General features: G+C 43.7%; 1 protein-coding gene across 3 annotated transcripts in view; it reads right to left on the reverse strand.

Moving 5' to 3' along the window:
* Positions 1 to 210: 210 nt before the first annotated feature.
* The window catches only part of SETD1B (SET domain containing 1B, histone lysine methyltransferase), a 48,591-nt gene continuing 34,485 nt past the window's right edge, over positions 211 to 14,316 (reverse strand). For 2 of the 3 annotated variants that reach the window (XM_069960888.1, XM_069960887.1), the window contains exons 13-18: positions 9,915 to 11,441; positions 5,077 to 5,243; positions 4,755 to 4,886; positions 3,328 to 3,447; positions 3,111 to 3,248; positions 211 to 1,717 (exon numbers count right to left, since the gene is read on the reverse strand). In XM_069960888.1, the coding sequence (XP_069816989.1) occupies positions 1,544 to 1,717; positions 3,111 to 3,248; positions 3,328 to 3,447; positions 4,755 to 4,886; positions 5,077 to 5,243; positions 9,915 to 11,441 (2,258 nt within the window). In that variant the 3' untranslated portion in view covers positions 211 to 1,543. The remainder of the gene's footprint in view (positions 1,718 to 3,110; positions 3,249 to 3,327; positions 3,448 to 4,754; positions 4,887 to 5,076; positions 5,244 to 9,914; positions 11,442 to 14,316) is intronic. The other variant, XR_011362081.1, reaches the window with a different exon arrangement.

Below are 14,316 nucleotides of genomic sequence, written 5' to 3' on the forward strand. Positions count from 1 at the left end.
TATTAGCTGCTGTATGCCCCGCAGGAAGTGGTGTATTCTCTCCAGTCTGGCACAGTGCTCTCTGCTGCCACCTCTGTCCATGTCAGGAACTGCCCAGAGCAGCAGAAAATCCCCATAGAAAACCTCTCCTGCTCTGGACAGTTCCTGACATGGACAGAGGTGGCAGCAGAAAGCACTGTGTCAGACTTGAGAGAGTACACCACTTCCTGCAGGACCTACAGCAGCTGATAAGTGCGACAGAGAATGGAGCGACAGAGTCCTAAGGAAAGATGTTCCTGAATTATTTCAATGAGAATCCATGTATTTACTATAAACCACCATCAGTACGGCCCTGTTAGTGATATCACCAATTGAATCGTTGTTACGGCTGTCGGTAAAACACCATAATTTGTGGCTAAAAACTGGGACTTTTTTTTTTCATTACCTATGCTAAATATTAACACAGTAGCGCTAAGCAAGTCCCAGATTTTATATGCCTTCCAACGTGGCAGAGTTCTCATTCATACACATGGGCATTGGAATCATGATCTGGAGAACAGGAGTCAAACTCAGGCAAAACTACAATTCCCATCATGCCTGGACAGCCAAAGCTTTAGCTTTCCAGACATGATGGGAATTGTAGTTTTACAACAGCCGGAGGGCCTGAGTCTGCCGCCCCTGATTTTGAATAATCATAATGCATTGATTATCAAAATAAAGCAATGGAAAAAAAACTTTTAAAAAGCCACAGACATCTTATGCTCTACCATAAGCCTTGGCATAAGTCCCTATAATAGGCAACTTATCTTCTGCTATGGCGGCTCAATGCTTCTTCCAAATGACGGCGATGAATAAATAATGGACAATATCCAAACGGCAAGTACATGATCACCTCCCACTCTTTGCCGTCCATCTTGGACTTTTGTTACATTTCACTAAAAAAGCCAGAAGAAGAGGGAAAAAAAGAGCAAGAAACGCGAAATAAATAAAAAAGGAAAAATATCATACAGAGCAATAAGCTTATCTGACAACAGAAGAGTGTTCATGTATAAAACGGGTGGGGGAGGGGGGATGGGGTGGGGGATTCCCTTTCTGAAAGCCAAAGGGTAACATCTATTTCCAATGGATACCATTACAGCATTACCTCTTCATGATTCTGATGAGCGTCTGATAAAGGAAACTAGCAGCATTATGGCATAAAAAGAAGGTACCGGATTATTCACCTCCGCTAGGTTAATATTAGTCGGGAGAAAATGGCTGCGATCGCATTTCTTTGTTTTCCATTCTCGTTCTCTAAGTGGTAATCACCTTTTTTTTTTTCAATTTTCAGGATGAAAAGACAAAAAAAAAAAAAAAAAGCACCAGGGTCTTTACAATCTGAAGCAAATGTCTTAATGTACATGTGCCCCTTTTGTTTAGAAGCCCGAGAGAAGTGCGAAATCGTTGATTTTTGTTTGTTTTTTTTTTCCTTTTTTTTTTTTTTTTTTTTGGCAAAAGTGCAACTTACACCTGTTACTTGCAGTCCGCTATGGCTGAAAAGGTGCAATGACATAAGGAGGGACATTTAATTCAACGTCCCTCTACAGTTCTCTGCTCCGCAAAGACACGGTATCTTGACGTCCTCTATAGGGAACTTGTAATCGTACGTGATCTCTTCGTTGACGTTGATGTATTGTTTGGAGTAGATGACGATCTTCTTCTGAGACTCCACAGTGATGACCTTTGCGTAGCAATTGGGCTGGAGGGGAAAAAAAAAAAAAAAAGCGTAACCAATAAACATTTATACAGTACAGGCATAGAAAGAACACAGCCCCCAGAACTGTATGCTTCCTAAGGGCCCTATTCCACCGGACGATTATCGTTCGCATAATCGTTAACGATTAACGATCTCAAACGAGCGCTATTGCCAAAAACCTGAAAACGTTCACTCATTTCCATGGAACAATAATCGTTACTTATGATCGTATTTGCGATCGTTTTTTCTACGCTATTACGTTCGTATCTACTGCGAACGACGGGACGTCTTATTCAATGCGAACGAGCATAGATAAAAATAGGTCCAGGTCTTATAAAGCGATCAACGATTTCTCGTTCGGTCGATAATCGTTAACTGCATTTAAACCGAACGATTATAGTTTATATTCGAACAATTTAATGATAATCTGAACGATAATCGTCTGGTGGAATAGGGCCCTAAGGGTATATGCATACAGAGTAATTCTCGCGGAAAACTCCATGCGGAATCCTCCGCCACTCGTCCCCACGCACTCCCGCTTCCCTCTCCACCGGCTCCATAGACTCCATTCTATGGTCAGGCAGATTCTGCAGTCCGCCCAAAGAATTAACGTGTCAATTCTTTGGGCAGCTGACAGAATCCACCAGAGCATAGAATAAAGCATATGTGAGAGGCGGAAGTGGGAGCCAGCGGCGTATTCCGCGCAGAGTTTTCCGTGAGAAATACTCTGTGTGCATATACCTTTACAGGCTGGGATTTCTATAACCAGCAGCTAAAAAAAGTTTTCCAATTTAAGCTTACCTGTCCCCAATCCGACCTCTGTGTTCCCCTGGGGAACTCTTGGTCGGTGCCTCAGATGCTTTTTATTGAATGGAGCTGCAGTTCAGGGCATGACCCGCGACTTTATTCATTCTCTGGTTTCTGTACAGTTTTTAGTTTAATCCCGTGTCTAGTAAGGACTGGGAACAGGGCTACAGCCCACTGAGCACCGATCTGCCCCTTCTAATGATGACCAGTGAGTTGGCTAGCTGGATCGGCCCAGCCACCAGTGGTCCAAATGGCCTAACTAGATGCAGAATTAAACTACAAACTGGATGGAAACGGCGCAGAGGATGAAGGTAAGAGACTTACTTTTATCCTCAGCGCCCCATGCGCAATAGGGACATATCAGCAGGTTCGATTCATCTAGCCTGCTGATAGTTTCCTATGATAGCAGGGCTCTGATTGGTTGCTATAGGAAGTTCTCACCAGCTTCTAGAAGTAGCAGCAAATAGAATATTAAATCCCAAATATCCTATTTATGGCCAAAACCTGAATTATTAACCTGATGCAGAATGTTAATGGCTCCAACTAGGATAAAAATAAAACGACAAGAAAAAGAGCGAAAACAACTTACATTACAACTATGATTAATAAACCGGGCAAAATTCCCACATTTTGTGGCATCAATAATGGTGTCATGATCCACTCTGAACATGTAGCTGCTCCCGATCCCTTCATCCTCGTATCGCTTTTCCCTCATATCAGCAATGACCTGACAAGAAAAGGAGAAAAATCATTATTATTTTTTTTTAAAAAAATTACCTTAGACCTGAGGGGTAGCTTTATCTTACCTGACGAATATTTTGCCCCACATATTCAATGACCATCTCATCCGCAGCAATCGGCTCCATGGCAAAAAGGCCCCAGTCGTGAATATGGCTCTTGCAGAAGCGGATCTTTTTCTTGCGGAACTAAAAGTAGCAAAATAGAGTTTTAAAAGTTTTTATTTTTTGTCTATCTGAATAGAAAATATCAATACTCCATGTCATGCCCTATAACGGAGATACAGAATTCTCCCCCTCCCCCCTAGCAGACATTACTTCTGAGTGAAGAATACCCCCAGAGAGAGATAAAACCTTGTGCACCAAAAAGCTGGCTGCCATTTTTTTTTTAGGTGTTTTTGAGGTGAAAAAGGATTTTTTACTCACCGTAAAATCTCTTTCTCGTAGTCTTCATTGGGGGACACAAATACCATCTGCTGTGTCCCCCAATAAGACGCACGAGAAACAGAGGGGGGATGTGGGGGTTGCTTGGTGAAAAGTAGATGTGGTTTTGTTGAAAGCGAAACAAGGCCTAAATGTGACACTGTCCTCCAAAATGAGCCAAATTATGGTGCATATTTCTAGCGTCAAAGACAACGGAGAATTGGTCCGCACTAGGACAGTTTTGCGGTTTATGACATGGCCAAATTTTTTAAAATATGACGTATGTGACTTTGTGTATTAATAACTTTGGAACGCTTTTACCAATCCTTGTGATTCAAAGAGTTTTTTTCATGACATTCTACTTTATGTTAGTGGTAAATTTGGGTTGATACCTTTAGAATTTTTTTCTGAAAAACTAGCATTTCTGAAAATTCCAAAGTCGCTCCCAATAAGGAAGATAGGAATACTACATAATTTATTAATTCCTATCTATAACAACATGTCTACTTTATAGTGGCAGCATTTGGCGAACATACTTTTACTTTTTTAGGATGTTAGAGGCCGTAAATGTTTAGCAGCAATTTTCACAATTTTCGTAAAAATTTCAAACAAATTTTTTAGGAACCAGTTCAGTTTTGTAGTTTGTAGTTTTGCAACAGCTGGAGGGGCGAAGGTTCCCCATCCCTGGTGTAAACAGTGAGGTGGTCAGTAATAGTACGTCCAGGTGCTGGAACTAACCTCCCACTAGGATGGACTATTACTGACTGGTGCAGCTATGTTCCAGATACTCCAAGTCATTGGTTATAAACCTGAAACATCCTCAGGCCTCATCCACACGTCCATAGTGCAACCCGTGACTGCGGACTACACTACTGTGCAACAGTAGTGCGCCACGCTTCACAGACCACTACATAGAAGATAGCGATCCATGCCGCAAACTCGGGTCTGCACTAGGACCTGTGCTTTTAAATAGTCATGAGCCCTGCTAAAATGAAAGCTGAGCTGTGATTGGTTATCCATTGACTAAGCAAGGGAAATTACACTTCACTAATGCAAACAAATTACTTCCATACCTTAAGTTGATTAAATTTAAGCAGATCGCTGTCGCAGCTTCCTGTGAAGGAGGAGAGGAGCCTACGCTGTTCTGATCTTCTCTCTGAGCCCGCTCTGGTTGACGTGTGAGGTTGAGCTGGAATGCTTTTCCCCTGGACAGAGAAATGGATAGCTGCGTGAGATGAACTATAGGGAACGGCATATGTGCATTACACTATAGCAGGTTGTAGTAGAAAGGAACCTTCTAGCTCCAGTGCTTAGGTGGGTGTATCCCTACTATCCATAACAGCTGCTACGGTTAGATCCGAGCCTGTCGGCTCTGCGCCTTCTTCAGTTTCCTACCTGGGTGTCATTTAAAGGTTCTTCAGTCATCGATCGATTGTTGATGAGGTATTTTAACTTGTCCTTCTTATCAATCTTATAATATCCCTCGCTACGAGCGCAGCCAGTAAGATGATCCCGTAAGCCGTCATCTCGTTTCTTTTTCTTGGGGGAAGAAACGCTGGTTGGTGGACACGACAGTCAAGGAATAGACAGACAGAGAATAATATGTGGTCTATACACAACCCTGGTGCATAACTACAAAAAAAAAAAGTGACTTTACTGATTTACATACACTGTCTGTCTGATGGGGTGAAAGGATAAGGTGGCGAGAAGGCGAGGCCTGACTTTTCATGCTGGAAGGTATAAATCTTAGCCAAAATCTACACCAGCTCCAGAGATTTTTGAGATTGCCGCACAGCAGCCTCGGACTAAGGGAACTATTAACTGTGATAACTGTAATTGAGCACCGATCTGCTGGATCGGCGCTCGTTTACTGGGCCTTTTACATGGTCCAATAATAGTTTAACAAGGGCTGCATGGACATGGTTACCGATGTCCTTGCAGCCCTTGCTTAAAGTGTATACATACCTATCCATGCTGCAGGGCTCCACTCATGCTGGTCCTGCGCGCTGCAGCTTCAGATCAGCCTGTCTTAGCCACGGTGGTCTTGGCCAGTGATTGGCTGAGCGGCCTGTCAGCTGAGACAGGCCACTCTGAAGCTGGAGGGCGCGGGACCCGGGGAGAAGCAGACCGCAAGAGGAGTCCTGCAGCCTGGATAGGTAATGTTTGGAAATATTCAGCCGTGCACCGCTATTACACGTAACGACAATTATAGGTTCAAACCTATATCAACAATCAGCTGATGATCGTTGTCATCGGCTGATCAGTGTGTTTATTACATGGAGCGGTAATCTGCCAGATAGGGCCGATTCGGCCGATTATCGTTCCGTGTAATATTGCCCTAAGGCCTCATGCACACATTCCATGAAGCTGCGGGGTGGACTCGACAGTAGTAACTTGACAGGGTGCTGAAACATAACCGAGCATATTTTGTTATATCTGGTAAAATCACCAAGTACAAAGTATTGGTGTGTTCATTTTTGCAAGTTATAGCATAACCCATAAGAGAAGGGAATTTAGCCCAGTACCTGTATGCCCCCAGCCCTTATGTCCCACTCAGAATTTGAGAGAGAGCCACATGCCTCTCAATAATTCTAGTTAGGCCTCATGCACATGCTCCATGAGTTAATAAGATGCCAGGAGTGCTAAGAGTGTTTAAAAGAAATCTATCATCTCCCGGGTCCTACCTAAGGTACTGACAGGTGAAAGACCGCCTGGTGTCTTTCTAAAATTTGTCCGTGCAGCAGATTATGCACAATCCTACTGGAATGAAGTGTCAAAGAGGAGGAGTTTGTGCCGCACTCTGGCTGCCTCACCACTCCTTCCCCTCCCTCCTCTTCCTGCTCGCTCAGCTGTCAGCCAGTGTCTCTGATTGCAGATCAGTCCTCTGTAGGCAGTTTATGTCTGAAAGAAACACTCCAGGTATAGAGGAATCTTTTGAGCCCAAATGTGTTGAAGCTGTTGTCTAGGGGTAACTCTCCCGTTTACAGACCTGACGATCTTTGGTTTTTAAATATAGGGTTTTTTTATTGTATCATTATTGTATAATTTTTAAGGCTATGTTCACACTCAGTATTTTTGCAGCCCAAACCAGGAGTGGATCGTAAGTGAAAACAAAGAAAGGCTATGTTCACACACTGTTGAAATTCAGAGGATGGCCGCCATTTAATGGCAAATAATGGCAATCCACTCAATTTCAACAGGGATTTGAACCAGAGAATGAACTGCTGTCAGGTCTCAAAACAGGCGAGTTACCCCTAGACCACAGCCCCTACACATTTGGGTTCAGAGATTCAACTATACCTCGAGTGTTTCTTTTAGACATAACCTGCCTACAGAGGACTGATCTGCAATCAGAGACAATGATTGACAGCTGAGCGAGCAGGAGGCCAGGCAGCATTGATTTCTCATGAAGGAGAGGGAGGAGGTGTGGTGAGGCGGCCCGAGTACAACACAAACAACTCCTCTATGACACTTCATTACAGAGAGAGATCTGAGATTATCCATAATCCTCTCCATGGACAAATTACCAAAAGACACCATGCTCACTAGGAAACTGCCAGCTACAGCACACTGTCAGCTTCCAGGCCTTACCTAAGGTGGTGACAGATTCTCTTTAAATCTTCCCCCAACTGCACGAACACGGCTGTATCAGTACAGTCCCATGAAGATTTAAACACTTTCCGTGCTCATGATGCTGGGAGATGCAGAGTCCACTGCGCAGCTTCATGGTACAGGTGCATGAGGCTTAACTGGAATTACTGGGAGGAATGTCTCAAATTCTGCGTGGGACACAGGGGTGGGATTTAGCCCAGTACCTGTATTCCCCCAGCCCCTATGTGTTATGCAATAAATTGCAAAAATAAATGCAACGATACTTTGTATTTGCCAATTTTACCATATATAACAAAATCTTCTCGGTTATGTTTCAGCACCTTAAGGGTATGTGCACACTACAGAATATCCGGAGGCCCCAAGCAGATTCCGCTGGGCGGTCTCCGTTTCGAGTTCTGTCCGTTCCATAGACTCAATGATATTTGCCGGTGGATTCAAACATCCGCCCAAAGAATTGACATGGTAAATATCATTGAGTCCATGGAACGGGCAGAACTTCAAGCAGAGGCCGCCTGGTCTCAGTAGAAAATCTGTAGTGTGCACGTCCCCTAACACCCACCACATTCGCTTTAAGTGTTGCACATGATTAAAGTGATTCTAAATTAAGCCACGTCACAGAGAGGAGGGGGTCTCCTCCCACTAGGGGCAGGCCAGCCTGTCTCTGGTGCTTGGCAATAGATCGGCGGGAACCGGGCCGGGGTTCAGAAGAAGGACTGCGGCACTGTTCTACGCATGTGCAACCCTTAAGCGTTCACACTTAAAGGGGTTGTCCACAGAAAATCTTTTTCTTTCAAATCAACTGATTTTAGAAAGTGATATAGATTTGTAATTTACTTTACTATTAAAAAATATCAAGTTTTCCCATACTTATTAGCTGCTGCATGTCATGCAGGAAATGTTGTTTTATTTCCAGTCTCTCTGCTGACATCACTGACCAAGACAGGAACTGTCCAGACTGGGAGATGTTTTCTATGGGGATTCATAGAAAACCAAGACAGAGTTTCTGTCTCGGCCAGAGATAGCAGCAGAGAGCACTGTGTCAGACTGAAAATAAAACAACATTCCTTGCAGGACATGCAGCTGTTAATAAGTATGGGAAGACTTGAGATTTTTTAATAGAAGTAAATTACAAATCTTTATAACTTTATCATATCAGTTGATTTGAAAGAAAAAGATTTTCGCTGGACAACCCCTTTAACACTTAACACGTTGCATGCAATGTAGAAACGTAACAAAAGGAAAACAACTTCCATAAGGGGAACAATGTCTTCCCCTCTAAGAACTGTTCTTATTGTGATATATTTATATGGCACTCTCTCTCCCCATGTATTCTCTCATTATGCTACAACAGTAGTTGTATCCATCAACAGGGAAAAACTGCAAAGCATGAACTTTAGGTGTACCAAAAAGTAAAAGGTCATTGTTACTTCTATGGTTGCTTTCTGAATTAAATGCAGTTAGCTTGTCAAGTGGTCCAACTGACTGCAGACCTTTACAGTATCGTGTCAACCATAGACTACAACACATGGACAGTATGTAACAAACAAACGGGGAGCCCTAACTTAGGAGCACAGGAGTTACATCTAAAGGACATCAAAAGACTTCTGTCATACTCTTGTAGTATTTCAACGAAAATTTACCCGGAAGTTACGTTCGAAACCTAAATTTTGCTAAGTTTCCGAGCGCCGACAGGTGCTGGTGTCTCAAAGCGATCAATGAGTGAACTTACCAAACGTTCGGGTTTGGACAAACGTTGTCAAAACCAAAACTTTTGGCAAGTACACTCATCAACAGTATTTGCATGTGCCGCTTGTCTGCCCCTTTCTCCTCCAGTCCTTCTCTAGTGTCTCCCCAACCCGTGAATTGTGGCTGAAGCGTCATTCTTCTGGGCGTGGATCACGAGTGAGTTTAGCACTGGTGAGGCCTAACATACAGTACAGCCCAATACTGTACTGTATACTATTGCCGGACTGTTTTTTACTGCTATACCCGAGTGCTGTAGATAATAATTGCTAATTATTGGTGGGTGCTGGAACCAACTAAACACATTCACAATATTTCCTATGGGAAACCACTGCTTGGTTCTCAAACTGCCTTCTAGAACCAATTAAAAGAGACCCTGTCAGCAGGTTTATCACGTCCTAGCTCAGGGCGGCATTAACTAGTGACAGAGAAGCTGAACAGAATGAGGTATCACTTACATTGTTCTGTGAAGCTGATCCAGTGATATCCTCCTGAATAACATGGACAATAAGTAGTCCTCTCTTATGTGCATACACTCAGTAGTCCTGGATATTCATGAGCTCCAGTAAACTCCACCCACCAGCTGCTGGTTGGCAGTAATCTATCCATCTATAGGCAGACAGCTGTCAATCAGAAGCTGGAGGGTGGGGGGGCGGCGAGAATTCAATTCTCCTGCATACTAGGTGAACGGCTAAAGTAATTCACTGATCTGTTCAGCATTTCTGTCACTAGTTTATGCTGCCCTCATAAACCTAGTGATGGATTCCCTTTAAGTTTGAGAACAGATGTCCCACTGTACTATAAAAATACACGTTACATTTAGTCAAATAAAACACATGAAAAATCGTCCACAGAGCACACTTTTCTAAAAAGGATATGAGGATGGTAAACCCATAGGGTATCATTGAGCCAATCCATGCCGTTATCTTGTTGTAGCAGCCGATCGTACGTAACACAAATGTACTTGACATCTTCTTCATCGATTCCCCTATTCCATATATCATACAGGATGCTCATCTCCTCAAACTCTGAACGGGGCTTGAAGTGAGCACGGTGAGGGGAAAAGTCGGGAGAACCGGAAATTTCCTCATACTTCTTTTTGAGCCTCCAATTTCTTGGTTTCTTGAGTTTAGTCAAGTCATCCTCCTCCTTTATTTCCTCCCTCCACTGGTTCTCCAACTCTTTTAAGGGGACCTTCTGGTTTATGGCTTCGTAGCTGGGGATATGACAGTTTTCCTCATTCCGGAAGTCTAGCGGAACGGCAGCGGGATCTTTGATTCCGCAGACGTCACTAGCCTGTTCAATGATGACAGGTTTCCCCTGGGAAACATCTAGCAATGCCCCAATGGGAAGAGTCTCAGAGCTCTTCTCAATGCTATCTTCTGGTGGTAAGGTGGAAGGAGGGGGAGGCCTTTTAGGTCGCCCGGGTTTCCTCCTACCAGTAGGAGGAAGAGTAGGAGAAGGTGCAGATTCTTCTGTGGTGGGCGGCTGTCCTTTTGTCAATTCCGTCTCGCTCTCTTCACTTAATAATTTATCGTCATAAATATAGGCCGGCGTTTCGGATGATTCCAGATCATCGGCCGTTAACCTGATGTCTTTTTGGTGATCCCCTCTTGGAGGGCTTGCAAATGGGATGGGAGAAGGAACATTGTTCATGATTAAGGGAGCACCACTGGCTGGTTCTTTAAATGATTTCTCATCTGGTTCATCCACTGAGGGTTTCTTACTTGACGGATGACATGGGAAGGTAGCGTTGGATTCTGGGAAGGTTGGAGTGAAGTTAAAGTCTCTTCCTGGAGTCCTTGGAATACCGCTGTTCATTATACCTGGGGACTGAGAAAGGTAAGAGAATGGGCTTCCAGGAATGTGAGGAGAAGTAAGAGTTAAACTGCTGCCAGTGAGGGGGGCATCACTACCAGGTGTGGCTGGCACTGTATCAGTGCTCTGGGACTTCTCAAGGTGAGAAGATTTGGCAGCAAATTCCCTGCCTGGCGTCCTTGGAAGTTCCTCCTCAGAAAGCATTTTTGTGACTGCCAAGTGCCCATATATCTTTTCATGATGTAGCGGCGGTAGGTCCTCTTCCTTATGGGGAGCCTGAGTCAAAGGAAGTGCAGTAAGAGCTACTTTGGGGACAGCTGGAAGAGGAACCTCTGAATCGGAATGAGCAGCCGTGTCTCTCCCAGGCGTCCGAGGGCACAGCACCTCGTCCTCTGCAACAAAGGGTGCCAATTTGGCATGCAGTTGTCGGGTGTCAGAGGCAATTTCTTCAGGTTTCAAAAGGATGCTCGCGTCCCCAAAGGCTCCAGTGGGCGTTGGAGGTCGTATTACATTCTCCTGGGCCTCTAGATTAGGAAACTCCAGAACAGGTTCCAAGTGCAGCTCCACATACACTTCAGATGGGTCTTCTGCATGAAAAGAAAGTTATTAAATATCGTGAACATCTGTTTTCTTTTTCTTACTTTACAACTTATCAGTATGTTAATTTCATAAAGAAACGTATAGGGAAGGAGAACATCAACAAAGAACCGCAGTAAACCAGATGCAGTGACATAAGACAATGCAAAGGAAGTGGAAAACCAGATTAAAATGCTTATATACCTTAACCCTTTGAGGACCAGGCCCAAAATGACCCAGTGGACCGCGCAAATTTTGATCTTTGCGCTTTTGTTTTCCCTCCTCCCCTTCTAAGAGCTCCAGCACTCTCAGTTTTCTATCTACAGGGCCATGTAAGGGCTTATTTGTTACAGGAATAGTTGTACTGTGTAATGGCGTCATTCACTTTACCATAACATGTATGATGGAATCCCAAATATATTATTTCTGAAGATATAAATAGGTGAAATCGTAAAAAAGAATGCAATATGGTAACGTTTGGGGGGCTCCTGTGTCTACGTAATGCAGTATATGGTAACAGCGACATGATACTATTATTCTATAGGTCAGCCCGAACACAACCATATGCAGGTTACACAGATTCTCTAATGTTATATATTTTTTTTAAATGAAATCCTTTTTTTTGGCAATTAAATATTAATAAAATGGGACTATTGTGACACTTATAACGGTTTTATTTTTTCACCTACGGGGCTGTATGGGGTGTCATTTTTTCCGCCATGATCTCTAGTTTTTATTAATACCATATTTGTGAAGATCGGACGTTTTGATCACTTTTTATTGATTTTTTTAAATATATAATGTAACATAAAATCGGTAATCCGCGCACTTTTTCCCCTCTTTTCGTGTACGCCGTTTACCGTTCGCAATAACGCTTATTATATTTTAATAGATCGGACAATTACGCACGCTACGGTATATTATATGTTTATCTATTTATTTATTTTTATATGTTTTATTTATATAATGGGAAAGGGGGGTGATTTAGACTTTTATTGGGGGAGGGGTTTTGGGGTAGTGTGTTGGTGTTTTGAACTTTTTTTTTTTACACTTTTGAAGTCCCTTTGGGGGACTTTTACATCCAGTACTTTGATTTTTACACTGATGAATGCTATGCCATAGGCATAGCATTGATCAGTGTTATCGGCGATCTGCTCATTGAGCCTGCCTGTGCAGGCTCAGTGTAGCAGATCGCCGATCGGACCGCACGGAGGCAGATAAGAGACCTCCGGCAGTCCGTTTCAACGATCGGGACCCCCCGCAGTCACACTGCGGGGGTCCCGATCGGTAAGTGACAGGGGACTCCCCCGGGGTTAATGGGTTAATGTCACGCGGCAGCGCGATCGCTGCAGCGTGTCATTACCGGTGAGGTCCCGGCTGCTGTTTGCAGCCGGCCCCCACCTGCTATGAAGCGCGCTCCGCTCCGGAGCGCGCTTCATAGCGGGAAAAACACCCAGGACGTAAGGTTACGTCATGGGTCGTCTGGGGACAGACTTCCATGACGTAACCCTACGTCCAGGGTCGTCTAGGGGTTAAAGAGTCACTGTCGTATTTTTTTATTTTTTTTTTGCAGAAATCAATAGTCCAGGCGATTTTAAGAAACTTTGTAATTGGGTTTATTAGCCAAATCTGCCATTATCTGCATGTAAAAAGCCTTTTCCCAGGTCCCCCCCTCCTTCCTCTTTTTCATCCACTCTGAAAAATCTGAAAATTGTGACTTGTTGCAGGAGACGTCCCCTGTCTGCTCTAGGGAGAGGGGAGGGGGGAGGAGGAAGGAGGGAGTTAGCCGGCAGCAGAAAGCAGATAACAGAGGATTACAGGCACAGAGCTGGGTGACAGCTGTAATCTGAGCTCAGACAGGTCACTGGTGACTGTCACAGGAGATATCCCGTGAGGGATTTGTAGATTAACTCTTTGTTGTCCTGTTTTGGTCTTTTCTTTAGCTCTCTCCATAGGAGAACAATGAAGACGGGGGAGAGCTTCAAACTGCTTTTTCATGATAAAAATGCATTTTTCGGATAATAAACCCAATTACAAAGTTTCTTAAAATCGCCTGGACTATTGATTTCTGCAAAAAAAAATTTCACGACAGTGACACTTTAAAGGGAATCTGACAAGTCTGTACCAGGTAGAGAACTGCAGAGACAGGCAGATGGGAACATAATACAAATGACGCCTTTGTCTTTGCTGATGCCCATTTAAAAGATTTCAACAAGCTGAGCCACAGCATGCAGGCCTCCCTCCATTTCACACACTCCTTGTCTTGAATAAGAGGTGGGGAGGGGGTGTGCATGCTGTGGCTCAGCATCACTTCTATGGCACTTCAGCTTCCAAGGAAAGATGAAATTTTAGAACGCAAAATCTAAATCAGCAGGAAGTGATATAAAGAAAGTTACATTATTTTTTTTCAGTTATCATGGAAACCATGGCACTTCCTTTGTTCTGACTTTTCCCGAAAGAGTTTAAACACAGGAAGTCCCATGTTTTCCAGGTAATCTGTGCTCACAGAGAAGGCGGTCATGTGATTGATGGACACATTGAGCCGGGACTCTGTACTGGCTGGAACTTCATGTGTTTAGTTTCTTTATTTCAACCAGCACAAGACTAAAAAGCTTCAGGTGACTCGACCTGGATACAGTAAGTATAGCTGTTATATAGCTGCCTTCAGGAGACTGGACCTGGATACAGTAAGCATAGCTGTTATATAGCAGCCTTCAGGAAACTGGACCTGGATACAGTAAGTATAGCTGTTATATAGCAGTCTTCAGGAGACTGGACCTGGATACAGTAAGTATAGCTGTTATATAGCTGCCTACAGGAGACTGGACCTGGATACAGTAAGTATAGCTGATATATATAGCTGCCTTAAGAATGGACCTGGATACA

The sequence above is a fragment of the Dendropsophus ebraccatus genome, chromosome 3 (genome assembly GCF_027789765.1).
Source record: "Dendropsophus ebraccatus isolate aDenEbr1 chromosome 3, aDenEbr1.pat, whole genome shotgun sequence".
NCBI classification, from domain to species: domain Eukaryota; kingdom Metazoa; phylum Chordata; class Amphibia; order Anura; family Hylidae; genus Dendropsophus; species Dendropsophus ebraccatus.